The sequence below is a fragment of the Lithobates pipiens genome, unplaced genomic scaffold (assembly GCF_037356315.1).
Source record: "Lithobates pipiens isolate NorthernLeopardFrog02 unplaced genomic scaffold, aLitPip1_a1.2 Scaffold_18, whole genome shotgun sequence".
Lineage (NCBI taxonomy): Eukaryota > Metazoa > Chordata > Amphibia > Anura > Ranidae > Lithobates > Lithobates pipiens.
In genome coordinates, this window is record NW_027507758.1 from 300,514,650 (window position 1) to 300,529,277 (window position 14,628).

The following is a 14,628-nucleotide window of genomic DNA, read 5'->3' on the forward strand; positions in this document are numbered from 1 at the left end:
TGTATGTGTGTGTGTGTATGTGTGTATATATAATAAATATATATATATATATATATATATATATAATTTCAAGCAGACACAGACTACGAGCAATTTAGCCCCGAATTCATGAACCATGCAGCATTGTTGCCACACCAACACACAGAGCTTCATTAAGTGTACTTCACTAGCAGGTGAAAGTGGAACTTTAGGTTAGAAAATAAAAATATGGAGGATTTGTAATGCACAAGAGACATGCCTTGTCTCTACTGCATTAAAACTACTGCCTGTTCACCTCACCTCTGTACAGTAAGCTGCACAAGTGCAGCTCACTGCACAAATTTTGCCAATGCCAAAATTGACAAAACTCTCGTAGATGCATCATCTCGGCCCGGCCAACTCAGTGGCTGGGATCGAGACCAGGAAGAAGGTCAACCAAAGATGTCAGCAACCAGCGGAGAGGGACAGCGCATTGCTGGATTGAAGGCAAGTAAAGTTCCGCTGTATAGAGTTATCTGTGGGACTATGGAGGTGGACCAAGAGAAAATGCAGATTAATTAATATTTGTCTTCTAATTACACTAAAGGCCTTCATAAAAAACAAAACAAAAAAAAACAGTGGCCACCAGTACACCTTCCAATACTTACCTTTATGCAAAAATGGAGTGCAGTTGAGTCCTGCAACTGCTACTGCGTTTCTTGTTTGCCCAGTGATAGATTCGATCTGTGCGTGCCTTTTGATCAGAATGGCTTTCTCCATCTGAACAGCAAATTGAAGCCTTCTGCTCACATAGATCTTATCCCTTTTGAGAGGGAACCAATAGTAAAGTGGTAGTACAGATGTAAGTATTGGGGGGGTAATTGGTGGCTTTTTTTTTTTTTTTTTAAATGGAAGCGTGCAGGGGAATAGATCAGCTGTCAGTTTTTGCCTTTCCCTCGACTTTAAGTAGGGCAGAATATTGTGGTAATGAGGTCTGCACATTGATTGAATTTTTTTTTTTAACCAGTGATTAGGATTTTGATACATTGTAAGGATTATGAAAATCTAAACCTTTATCCATAGAATTTAGCTATGAAGAAAATCTGTGTCAGTATGGCGAGGATATAATTTGTTTTCCTGTAGGATCTATTTTTTTATTTTTTTTTCTGTTAAGTTGAGATGCTACATATCTCTCTTGCCCTTTTTGTCATGCAGTGATGCTTCTACATACAGTTGTCGGGTTATATCCTTGCAAATATTTAAGCAGAAAATTTTATGGATGTGCATGTTTGAGGGGGGATGGACTTGCTGAAATCTAATGGTTGAGACCTCTATGCCATTATCCCAAAGAGTTTTGGACAGGCGGACAGTTAGAAGCTGATTGGCTACCATGCCCCTTAGACAGGAGACGGCCTTTGTATGATTTGCTGGTTTCAGGTTCAATAATAAAATCTGCATTTGTTTAAAATAGTTTTATTTAATTTTGCTAATTTGACAGCATATCAGTTGCATGTTATAATGTATTTGTTCTCATTTTAAGGTCTGTTTTGGAGTTGCTTTCAAATTCAAAATTTGATGTCAACTATGCCTTTGGAAGAGTTAAAAGAAGTTTGCTACATATCGCTGCCAAGTAAGATTTTACGCCTCTAATTGCTCAAGGACTGAAAAACAATATCTATTTTCTTTTTCAAGCATGCTCCGGGGTTGAGTTACTAAAACTGGAGAGTGCAAAATCTGGGGCAGCTCTGCATATAAATCAATCAGCTTCCAGGTTTTTTGTCAAAGCTTAACTGAAAAAGCTGCAGTTAGAAGCTGATTGGCTACCATGCCCCACTGCATCAGATTTTGCACTCTCTAGTTTTAGTAAATCAAACCTTTTGTAATCATTGGGGAAAATATGTCATCAGTGTCACCTAAGGCCTAGTTCATACTGGTGCAACATACGCTCCAACTTTGGGAGCACATGTCACATAAAGTGTATAAATCAATGGTTCCCAGGGAGAGCTGTCTAAACGGGTCCGACGCAAGTCAGTCCGACTCTGAAAAAGGTTCCCTGCACTACTTTGGTCCCACTTTAGTCCATTTTCAGCCGATTCAATATCATTGAAGTCGGATCCTCGTCCTAACCATCCGACTTTGGAATATCTCAAAGTTGGAGCAAAATCGTATCCTGTTCATTCAAGTCGGATGGAAGTAGGACTGATGTTGCAGGGCAAACTCAGATCGACATTTGTGTTGTACCAGTGTGAACCCGGCCTTATGGTTAAATGTAGTATTGATAGTGTTTGCTCTTGGTAGGAATGTACGTTAACATTTATTTGTAGCTTCTGTTGTAATTCGTAAGTAACCCGCACAAATTTGGTCAAATTCAAAATAATGTCTCCCTTAGGCTCGGTTCACACAGGGGCGACTCAGATCCGACTTCAGGTCGCCCCTAGTCGCCTCAGGTCGGACAACATTTAAAAATCAATGTAAGTAAATGAGAGCCGTCTTAATGCACGCTACTGAAGTCGCTCCGACTTCAAAAGAAGTTCCTGTACTACTTCAATCCGACTTGTAGGCGACTTGTACCCATTGATTTCAATGGAGGTCGCCTCCAAGTCGGATCTCTGTCTATACGGAGGCGACTTTGACAGAATTATTATTTCTGAAGGGGGAACTCCACGCCAAATTTATGAAAAAAAATTTGGCGTGGGTTCCCCCTCCGAGAGCATACCAGGCCCTCAGGTCTGGTATGGATTCCAAGGGGAACCCCCTACGCCGAAAAAACGGCGTGGGGGTCCCCCCCCAGACTCTTATCCGAACACGCTACCCGGCCGGCCAGGAAAGGGGGTGGGGACGAGCGGGCGGCCCCCCCCTCCTGAGCCGTACCATGCCGCGTGCCCTCAACATGGGGGGGTGCCTTGGGGGAGGGGGTTGCGTGCGGTCCCCCCACCCCAAAGCACCTTGTCCCCATGTTGATGAGGACAAGGGCCTCTTCCCGACAACCCTGGCCGTTGGTTGTCGGGGTCTGCGGGCGGGGGGCTTATCGGAATCCGGGAGCCCCCTTTAATAAGGGGGCCCCCGGATACCGGCCCCCCACCCTATGTGAATGAGTATGGGGTACAATGTACCCCTACCCATTCACCTGTAAAATAAAGTACCAAAAAAAAAAACACAACACACAAGATAAAATAGTTTATTGCACAGCTCCGGAGGTCTTCCGTCTTCGGGGGTCTTCTCGCTGGACTCCTCCGCTATCTTCTTCTAGCTCTTTCACTAGCGGAGGAGCCCGGCTTTTTTCCTCGCCGCTGCCCTCTTCTTCCGACTTCGGGGGTCTTGTCCCCCTCTTCGGTTCTTCTGCCGGGCCACCGCGCCTTCTTATAGCTCTTTTACAGGCGGTGGCCCGGCAGAAGAACCGAAGAGGGGGACAAGACCCCCGAATTCCGATAAGCCCCACGCCCGCAGACCCCGACGACCAACGGCCAGGGTTGTCGGGAAGAGGCCCTTGTCCTCATCAACATGGGGACAAGGTGCTTTGGGGTGGGGGGGGGCGCACGCCCCCCCTCCCCTAAGGCACCCCCCCATGTTGAGGGCAGGTGGCCTGGTACGGCTCAGGAGGGGGGGGCGCCCGCTCGTCCCCACCCCCTTTCCTGGCCGGCCGGGTAGCGTGCTCGGATAAGAGTCTGGTGTGGATCTGGGGGGGACCCCCACGCCGTTTTTTCGGCGTAGGGGGTTCCCCCTGGAATCCATGCCAGACCTGAGGGCCTGGTATGCTCTCAGAGGGGGAACCCACGCCAATTTTTTTTCATAAATTTGGCGTGGAGTTCCCCCTTCAGAGCTCATTCTCTGATTGGCCACGGCAGAAGTCGCCTGGCCTGGGGCGACTTGTAAGTCGCCCCAGGTCATGTCTAAAAGTCGTGTTCAAGTCGTCTCCAAGTTGCCTCACAAAGTCGTCCTGAAGTCGTGTCGCCCCTGTGTGAACCGAGCCTTAATATGGGCTAATACTTTGTCCTCTGAACTGGGGTTTTAAAAATAGAACTATTTTGGGTAAAATGTTTGTTTAAAATCCTGTTTTATTATTTTGTTGTTATGTGTTTTTTTTTTTTTTCCTATTAGACTAATCATGATCACTTTTGTTGTCAATCTTTCAAATACTTATATAGACAAAATAATCCACAGCGCACAAGGAAGACATTTTATATCAATCCTGCAGCAGCTAATTTGAACAGACTTATGTCATCTCATCTGCCTCAAAAGTAGATAAACAATCGCTCAGCAATAGTAACAATTCCTAAGCACTAGGTGCTGGATTAAACCTGTCAGTACTACAGGAGTTGATGTTTGTAAGCTGTCAGTCTGGCTACTTCACTTCAGACTGCATACAGTGCTTTGAAAAAGTATTACTACCCCTTGAAATTTTCCACTTTTTGTCATGTTACAACCAAAAACGTAAATTTATTTTTTGGGGTTTTATGTGAAAGACCAGGGATATGCAATTAGCGGACCTCCAGCTGTTGCAAAACTACAAGTCCCATCATGCCTCTGGGTGTCATGCTTGTGGCTGTCAGTCTTCCTATGCCTCCTGGGACTTGTACGTCTGCAACAGCTGGTGGTCCGCTAATTGCATATCCCTGTGATAGACCAACATAGAGTGGCATGTAAGGAAAGGAAAATGTGGAAGGAAAATGATAAATGGTTTTTCAATTTATTTTTATTTATTTTTTTACAAATAATTATGTGAAAAGTGTGGCGTGAATTTGTGTTCAGCCCCCCTGAGTCAATACTTCGTAGAACCACCTTTTCTCTGCAATTACAGCTGCAAGTCTTTTTGGGGATGTCTCTCCCAGCTTTGCATATCTAGAGTGACATTTTTGCCCATTCTTCTTTGAAAAATAGCTCAAGCTCAACAAACACGTGGAAGAAGGTGCTCTGGTCAGATGAGACCAAAATTTAACTTATTGGCCTAAAAGCAAAATGCTATGTGTGGCGGAAAACTAACACTGCACATCAACCTGAACACACCATACCCACTGTGAAACACGGTGGTAGCAACATCATGTTGTGGGGATGCTTTTCTTCAGTAGGGACAGGGAAGCTAGTCAGAGTTGATGGGAAGATATATGGAGCCAAATACAGGGCAATCTTAGAAGAAAACCTGTTGGAGTCTGCAAAACTTGACTTGAGACTGGGGGCCGAGGTTCACCTTCCACCAGGACAACAACCCTAACATACAGCCATAGCTACAATAGAATGGTTTACTTTAGATCAAAGCTTATTCATGTGTTCGAATGGCCCAGTCAAAGTCCAGACCTAAATCCAATTTAAAATCTGTGGCAAGACTTGAATTGCTGTTCACAGACCCTCTCCGTCTAATCTGACAGAGCTTGAGCTATTTTGCAAAGAAGAATGGGCAAACATTTCACTCTCTAGATGTGCAAAGCTGGTAGAGACATCCTCAAAAAGACTTACAGCTGTAATTGCAGCGAAAAGGTGGTTCTACAAACTATTGCCAACCATTTCAAAAGCAAAATCGACACAATTCGCAAGGAGATATCCAGCATTCAACTTCCACACCTACCCAACACAACATTCAATACTCTCCTCCTTCTGCCCAGTTACCACAAATGAAGTTGATAAACTCCTCTCCATGGCCCACCTCACCACCTGTCCTTTGGACACTGTCCCCTCACAATTACTGCAACCACCTTCCTACTCTATACTAAACTTCCTAACCCACATCTTCAACCTCTCTCTCTCCTCCGGCACCTTTCCTTCCCCGCTCAAACATGCACTGGTTACCCCCATACTTAAAATACCCTCGCTAGACCCCACCTGTATGAATAACTTAGTGGTGTTGCCACCCAAAAATAAAAATTTGCTTAAAATTCTTAAAAAAAAAAAAGAAATAAGTGGCAAAAAAATTATTTTTTTTACTCACCTCCAAATACCTGTTGCTAGGGGGTCCCTCGTAGTCTGCCTTCTTCCTTGCCCGGGCTGGTGACATCACTTCCCCTCGTGCCGCACATTCACCTGGGACCTGTCACGTGTCCCAGGTGACTGTACGGTGTATCACGGCACCCTGCGCCGCTCGCGCATGCGCAGTGGGTGCCCGGCTGTGAAGTCACAGCCAGGTGCATGACGGCGCCGTGAGCTGAGCGGGAAACGAGGGGGGGGGCTTCGTTCCCCCGCATCGCTGGACCCTGGGACAGGTAAGTGTCCGATTTTATTAAAAGTCAGCAGCTGCAGTATTTGTAGCTGCTGAATTTAAAATGTTTTTTTTTTTTTTTTTTTAGGGGGTCATCAAATGCTCATCAAATGCCTTGTCCATGACCGAATGTGTCGCTATATCACAAACAACAACCTTCTCGACCCAACATCGCCAACCTCATCTGCAGATATCTCCCAAATCGTCCCCTCCACTCCTGCCAGGACCTCCTGCTCCCTAGCTCCCCTGTTACCTCCTCCCATGCTCGCCTTCAGGACTTCTCCAAAGCCTCTCCCATCATCTGGAACTCCCTGCCCCGGTATATCTGATCAGCCCCTAACTTGTCCACCTTTTAGGAGATCCCTGAAAACTCAGGGAAGCCTATCCCACACCCACCTAACAACCCCATCAATCATTCCCGCATCTATCGCCTTTTTATACCACCACCCCTCCCTTTTTAGAATATAAGCTCTATGAGCAGCGCCCTCCTGTATTGAACTGTACTGTAATTGTGCTGTTCGCCATCTACATTGTAAAGCGCTGCGTAAACTGTTGGCGCTATATAAATCGTGTATAATAATATTGTCTCGGGGAGCTGAAAACAAATACACGCCACACTTTTCACATATTTATTTGTAAAAAAAAGTTTGAAAAACATTTTATCATTTTCCTGCCACTTTTGTGTTCGTCTATCACATAAAATCCCAATAAAATACATTTACGTTTTTGGTTGTAATGTGACAAAATGTGGAAAATTTCAAGGGGTATGAATACTTTTTCATGGCACTCAATAACATCCTTTTAACCTGGCTTCAGTGCAAGCTGCAACTTGAAAAAAGTTTTCTATGTGAAACTGTATAATGTTTTCTTCATGTACAGCCAGCAAAGCAAACAAGTATGTAGCACTAACCCCCGAAGGAGCTGCTGGTTATTTTTGTGCTTACCGTTACCTTCCACTTCTCCTTGTTGCATGCCTAGGGGATGTCCCGTGGTAGGTGACCCAGTAAATTGAGACTGACAATAGGTTCAATTGATTGGATTTTATTTGCGAACTTCAACCATTGAACAGTCTTTTAACTTGGGATCAGAGGGTTGGGAAGGAATTCAGGTACTCTCAATGTCAAAGTCTATAAACGTTAAGGAACTTGCTTACTTTGACTGCATCCAGAGAATAGCCATTTGCAGCTGGATATACACTCAGGTTGGAAGTCCTTCTCTCACAAGGCCTAGCAGCCAACAAGGTGCTTATTCAGGAACAAAGTCTTTATCACCGACGTTGTTGCAGAACACGTAGGAAACTAAGCTGTAGAACGCTTGTAGGATTCCTGGATCTTTCAGCCTACTTGGCGATATCCACAAGAATGGATTCTCTCGGTTACTTCAGCCCTTCCAGGCTCTTGTTAAGAAAACCAACCCGTACATGGTGTTCTTATAAAGAGTCCTCCCCTGGAATGCTCGAAGTTCAATGGGTCTCTCCTGGACCGGAGACAGCACCCATCCTCCCCTAGTTTCCATGCCTTGGGCTAGTCAGCCCCAAGGCATTAAAGTCGGATGTAACCGCACATCAGGCCATAGCCTTCCTGGGGGCTGGTCAGGAGGACCAGGACCATGTAATCAACACTTCATACTGGACCGGAAACCCCGAACCCCGTGACGTCCATGTCTTAAATACCCTCTCCCAGAGGGCACAGCTAGAGGACCACTCCCACTGACCCGGCTCCGAGAGGGAATAATTTGAGAGCCTAACCAGACTGTAGTTCCATGCCTGCCACCAGAGACAGTGCCCCCTATGGCCAGGCTGAACATCTCACAGTCCAGTCAGACTGACACAGAAGTCAAATTTAGACAAATAGACCCAAACTAAACTGTAGTTTGGGTAAAGTTTTACTTTGAAAAACATATAGCGCGTGCTCTTCAGGAGCCCGCCGCTACAAGTACATTTGATAAAGTTATTAAATTACTTTTGGATAAATATTAGTTAAAAATGAGATTCCCCTCATTTTCTGCATGGTCACCAGGAATGGATGTGAAATTTCTCCTGTTGGGACACAATATGACTGAAGTGCTAACCTCTCCACTTTATCAAACCCTAAAAGAAATTGACAGGAGTTAAGTTTTAATTGAAATAGTCATATCGGTGTGCGTTTGTTTTGTAATTTATATGTACATGGCAGTGAAAATATATTCCTCTTCTTCCTCTTCCCTTTTTTTTTTTTTTTTTTTAAAGATCTGTTTAACTCCTTACCATCGGCCATCTCATAGCCACTTGCCAACACAGCTCAGGTCTCCGTTGATGACCAGGAACCAATTGGTCATCTATGACATGGTTATTAAATGCAGGCTGGAGGTTTTATTGAGAAAAATTAAATCCTTCAGCTTGCACATGAACACTGCCACCTTCAGGCTGTAGTGTAGCGCCAAAAGGTTAACCCCTTTTGTACCACTGTATAGTTTTTCAATAGTGGATCAGCGACCATTTATATAACCAGTGCCATTTATGAACAGCACTGGATAAAGAGCCATTGGATGGGTGATTCACCAGGTGTCATTAGGCGGCTAGGTACACAGAGACCCTGTACTTAGTACCCAACCCCTCAGACTGACTATGTGACTAATCGCAGCAATCACTTGATACTGTTTTACTGTGCTGATCCCTCCAACATTGGAAGGAGAGAGATGGTGTATTTACCAATGGGGACAGAATGAATGGCTCAGCAGCTGCAGATTTATTCATTCTGTTACTGTGTCCCAGGGATTGATTTAAATTTTTTCATGTATATTAATCTTTCACCTCCCTTATCCTGCCCATCTAAACATTAACCCCTTCATCTCCACAATGGCACTGTTTGTAACCAGTAAATTAACCCCTTTTTACTTCCTGCTTCCTCTGTGTATAACCTGTACATCAAAATATTGAGTGCACCTTTACCAAGCTCCGTGTTTAATCCACTCATTTGGGCAAAAAATTCAATCACTTTGGGGGTTTATACTTTCCAGAAAAAAAACATTTTGGGGCTTTTGTACTATTCTGGCATTTTTTATTTTAACAGAAATGAAAATATTACTAAACCCAGGGCCCTGAATTCACTATATCACACAGAACATGGAAACATAGTAAATATAAACTGCCACTTTTTTTTTTTTTTTTTTCATCAGCAGTTAGAATAATCTTTTGACTTCTATCAGTGTCTGATAAAAGCTTGTAGGAGGAGTTTTCATTCTGCACTGATTGTCCTATAAGGCTGCAGTACCCCTGACCCTCTGGACAGTGCTGATCACATGCATTCTCCCAAGAACCCCCCCCCCCCCTAGGAATACACACCAAACTGAGCATGTGCAGCTTATCCCCTAGATAGATTGGGGACTGTGGAAGAAGGGGAGGATCAGAGAAGACTGGATCAAAGAGCCTTTTTACACAATGCACAGGATTGCCCCTTTTAGGTTCCACAGTATAATGAGCACACTCTACTGCATATATGGACTGTAAACCTCAGACATGAAATGTAAACAAAGTATATCCCTCTATGGTGTGCACTTGTTTCAATCAAGAGAACAAAGTGTCATTTCTGTCTGCTGCCGTCTCGTTTTGCCGACACCAAGAGAAAAATGCTGACAGGGTAGGGACCTCTAGCTGATTGACAGCCTCAGTTTTGTTCCTTTGTGAAAGTGGGTGTGTCCCTTCCCTCCAATCAGCTCTCCTCACTGATGTAACTTCAGCTCTCCACCCCCAGCTTTTCAGAACTGACAAATTCTGTGTGAATTCTGCACTTTGGATGCAGGGATAAGATCGCTGTAGATAAACAGATACAACTTAATACTACTCTATGGGTAACCATGTGAGACAGAAAGTTCTGTCTTAAAATAATTGATATTCGTTGAGGTACAGTGTTGCATGACAGAGTAATGGTCGGTCAAATTATCACAGCTCTGAAAACCATCTTGGTAATGAAGGGGAATTGCAGGCTGGTGCTCATGTGGTTAATGCTGTACTTGGATTACAGTATTGGAAAACGATTCAAAATGCATTTAAACTTGGAGTTATTAAGAAAGTAAATAAATAAAGGCATGCTGACACTGCTAAATTTTAACCTTTTTTCCATCTAGGCATCAATCAAAGCAAGAGCGATGCAATGTATTTTTTTTTTATTTATTTATTTATTTATTTTTTACTCAAAATACAAATGTGATTTGTTGATGTTGATCTGTGCGTTATTGACTCATAGGAATAATTAATTTTTAAAAGTGTGCTTTAATTGTTGAAGTGTATTATAATATCCCTTTTTTTTTTTAAAGTGTGACAGCCCTGAAATACTGTTACGTGCTTCTGTGAAGTATCTTTACAATCCAAAGTGATCCATAGTAATATTTAACCCTAACTATATGAACTGTGTGGATTCCTGCAGAACTGGTTGTACTAGAGACACACACTGGAAGGATTTATTTTTAGTATATACTTCTTACTCATGTCATATGAGTGATTGTAATAATGTTCAGAATGTGAATGGGGTATCATCAGTGGCTCCCTAAGCTGATTTAAACGGCTGTATTTATACATCGCTGTAATCAGGAATGCTGAGACTTCATCTTGAAATATTCTCAAGACAGCTGGAAACCTGTACATTAACTCTTTAGCCACCTGTTCAATAGTTCACATATACATTATGAACTGGAACACCCCCCCCGTTTGGTCAAAAGATTCTATTATTGTTTTGTATTTACAACTATTCTTACACAAATATTGATCAAAGCTAAACTTTCCGGCAAAGGCAAAGGCATTAGCATAGCATACTAGCTCATTATGAATAATTTGCCTGAGAACGAAGCCCCCGAATCGGTCCTCCATCTTCCTTTTCGCCGCTACCATGTATCCCGGAGCGGCTTCCGGGTCTCGTGGCTCCTGTGATTCGCCGGAGCCGTAATGACGTCACTCCTGCGCATGCGCACGGGAGCCGACACTCACGGCATATCGCCACGATCTGCGGCCTGCCCAGTGCACTGTCTTTGGGTAAATATCTCCTAAACCATATAGGTTTAGGAGATATTTCTTGGACCTACAGGTAAGCCTTAATCGAGGCTTACCTGTAGGTCAAAGTTGGTTGTAAGGGTTTACAACCACTTTAAGTGTTACTAAACCCACAGCAGTAAAATCAGTCTGTATATGCAGCATAGCATGTTTGTTGTACTCACTGTGGAACTTAAGGGGTTAATCCTCTGCAGTGTGTAAAAAGGCTGTTTTATCCTGTATGCACAGATCCTCCCCCTCCTGCACTGTCTATCTGAGGAAGGCCAGCTAACACAGGCAGGATAGCCATCCTGCACATGCTCATTTGTGTCTTTTATGCTGGAGAGAACAGTTTCTTTTTCTCAGAGCTAGCCAGGTCACATGATATTGACATCACACATGTGGGCGTGTATACAGAATGCAATGAAAATCTCCTCCTTCCTGAACTCTCAGCACTGAAGAAACTGTGCAATTTATCATGTAACTGTGGTATACAGATCAGCCAAAAAGGTATATAGTGGCAATATTTTAATGTAAAAAAGATATATAAGCTGTGGGGGGGGGGGGGGGGGGGGGGCAGGGTGCGATTAACTATTTTCATATTCATGGGTTTAGTAACACTTAAAAAAAAAAATAAAGTTAAGCCTTTTTAATATTTAATTTTTTGTAACAAATATTTGTGAACTCCAAATGACATGTGCTTTGTAAACGGGAAAACACCTAAATTGCCTCCAGCCCCCATTGTAATTCACTGACCACTACATGCTGTCTGCTGCGGTGGATGACAGTTCTTATAGCTCATTCATTCACAGAACTCTGTAAATGAACCAGGCAGGCATGTGAGCAGAGCCCCGCACAGCTGCACTGGTTTTACATTAGGACAGGGGGTGCGGAGAAAAGGCCCGCTGTCATCTGGGAAGGAAGTGAGTGGCGCATGGCCAGATGCTGCACTGTAACATGCTACATTCTAAATATGGGTTTAGCATGTTTATAAAAGTCCTTTTTAGCAGTTCATAAATTTTAGAGTTAAGTTAAAATGATGACCATGGATTTATTCATGGGAATGCTTAGTGTTCATAGTTTATTAGGAATTTGTATATGCTTAGTGCCTGCTACGTGTGTGTGTGTGTGTGTGTGTGTGTGTGTGTGTGTGTGTGTATATTTTTTCTTGCACTTACTGTCACAATATGGTTGATGCTCCCATTTGTAACAGTAAAGTTCCTTTCACACTGCTTCGTTGCAAAAACATGTTCAAGCGGGAGTCCGCCGGGACTCCGCGTTTTTTTTTTTAAAGTCAGCAGCTACAAATACTGCAGCTGCTGACTTTTAAAATAGTGACACTTACCTGTCCAGCGCGCCCGCGATGTCGGCACCCGAAGCCGGTCTCTAGATCGACACTCGAGTGCTGCCGCCGCCATCTTGGGTATGGGAATCAGGAAATGGAGCCTTTCAGCTTCATTTCCCGGTTCCCTACTGCGCATGCGCGAGCCGCGCTGCACAATGAGGACGGTCCCCGCTGCCTCTGGGATCTGTGTGTTTCCCAGCAGGCAGCGGGGCACTTGCGGAAGGGGGCGGGCACTTGCGGAAAGGGGCGTAATGTACGCCCCTTTCTGCAGAGAGCTAGCCCGGAAGTGGGTGCAGTTACCTGGATTATGCAGGTAACTGCACCCCCCTCCCCCCTGAAAGGTGCCAATTGTGGCGCCGGAGGGGGGGAGGAATCCAATGAGCGGAAGGTCCATTTTATCGTGGACCACCGCTTTAAATCCATGTTTTGCACTTGTGAAAAAAGGACATGTGACTTCAAAAACACAACCCCTGGGTGTGCGTTTTTTTTTTTTTTTTTTTTTTTTTTTATTTTATTTATTTTTTCCGCACAAAGAATGCAGCAAGCAGGATTTTACTAAATGCAGTGGACCCACAACTGATCAGTATAAAGAGTTCCATATGATTTCAAGGTCTTGCAAAACTGTCTATACAGAGAGATCGGTGATCTAAATGCTCCTGATGTCTGTAAACAATGTAGATGAGATAAGAGAGTACATCTAAGTTCAGTCAAAGAAGATAAGATTTATGGACTGCAGTTGACTATTTCTAACCATGTGACTTGAAATGGTCCCACTGACATTTAGGAGACTGTAAGATCTCATCTACACTTGCACATTGACCGACTATAATTTCTTGTGGGAGACTCCGTGGATTTTCCTGCTAACAGTTGCGTGTGGGAAGCGCCAATCAAAGCAAGTCTGCTTCCAGGGCTAATCATTCACCAGTCTCCTATTTCTTTGAATAGGGTTCTGACCTACAGCTGTTGGCAGCAAATGCTACTGAGTCTCCTGGAAATTGTGGTCAGCCCCAAGTGTAAATGAGGCATTAAAGCCGTATTAAACCCGTAACTAAAAATGTTATATATTGCAGCTAATCAATCACTATATGTGGTGGCTGGATTTGTTTTTCTCCCCTCTTTTCACTCGATGATCTGGCCAGTAACACACCCTCTGTATTAGAGTGGCTACGCTTTGGAAGTAGTAGTATAGCAGACACCTTTTGGACATCGGTATTGTCGGTCTCCCCCCTCCTCCCAGCAGTGAGGCTGCACAGATCAGTGCTGCAGCACTAATCAAAATGAAAATTTTCAGCAGTCCCTTTCATGAGAAGTTGATCGCTAGATCAACTTCTCACAAACAGAAATGACAATGCATGGATTGAAAATGGGCCACTTCCTGTTGAACCGGATGAATTTGATACATGTATGGCCAGCTTTAGGCATACCCCTGCCTCCTACTTGACAGTATTCAGACCTGGCGACTGGTTGCTCAGGAATGTTCTATATCTGAATAGTTCGCTCGCTATGTAGAGAGAAAAAGCAAATGGTTCTGTTTAATGTAAAATGGCAAAAAGGCCACATAAAATATAAAAAATGGACCCTCGCGCCACTAAGTGCTAAACATGAAAATGTATCTAAGTACGTGTAAAAAAATGGAAAATGTACCAATACACAATATAAGTAAAATAACCAGTGAAGTGATACAAAAGTGCAAGTGCTACTAAATAATGCAAAATGCAGCGGGACAAAATGGTTAACACAAACTATCGCATCAAAATGAATAAAATAAAGAGTCCTGCGCAAATCGTGCCACTGAAAAAATTGATGATGAATATAAAAAAATATAAAAACAGTCAATAAAAAATCAAAAAATAAACACACCGATGAGTGAAGGTATAAAGTGGAAAACAAGAGAGAACGCGACCAAATGTTCCAAAATATATAAATCCAGGCTCTCAGAACTCTCACCTCAAGGCTTGTGGTAGCATACCTACCTACCTTTGTGTGCTTGACCCAGCTGATATCTTCTCTGATCTACTTGTGTATGACCCGGCTTGTTCTGACCCGGATCTTCCTTGCTGCTGATTCCGTACCATTGGAATTTGGATTGTCACACTGACCAACTTAAAAGGCAGTTACATTTTTAACACCAGTTCC

At 43.5% G+C, this 14,628-nt stretch overlaps 1 protein-coding gene across 2 annotated transcripts in view; it reads left to right on the forward strand.

The window, feature by feature from the left end:
* HACE1 (HECT domain and ankyrin repeat containing E3 ubiquitin protein ligase 1) overlaps nucleotides 1-14,628 on the forward strand; it is a 184,401-nt gene that overhangs the window by 11,489 nt on the left and 158,284 nt on the right. For both annotated transcript variants that reach the window (XM_077487188.1, XM_077487189.1), the window contains exon 3: nucleotides 1,499-1,588. In XM_077487188.1, coding sequence (XP_077343314.1) covers nucleotides 1,499-1,588 — 90 coding nt within the window. The remainder of the gene's footprint in view (nucleotides 1-1,498; nucleotides 1,589-14,628) is intronic.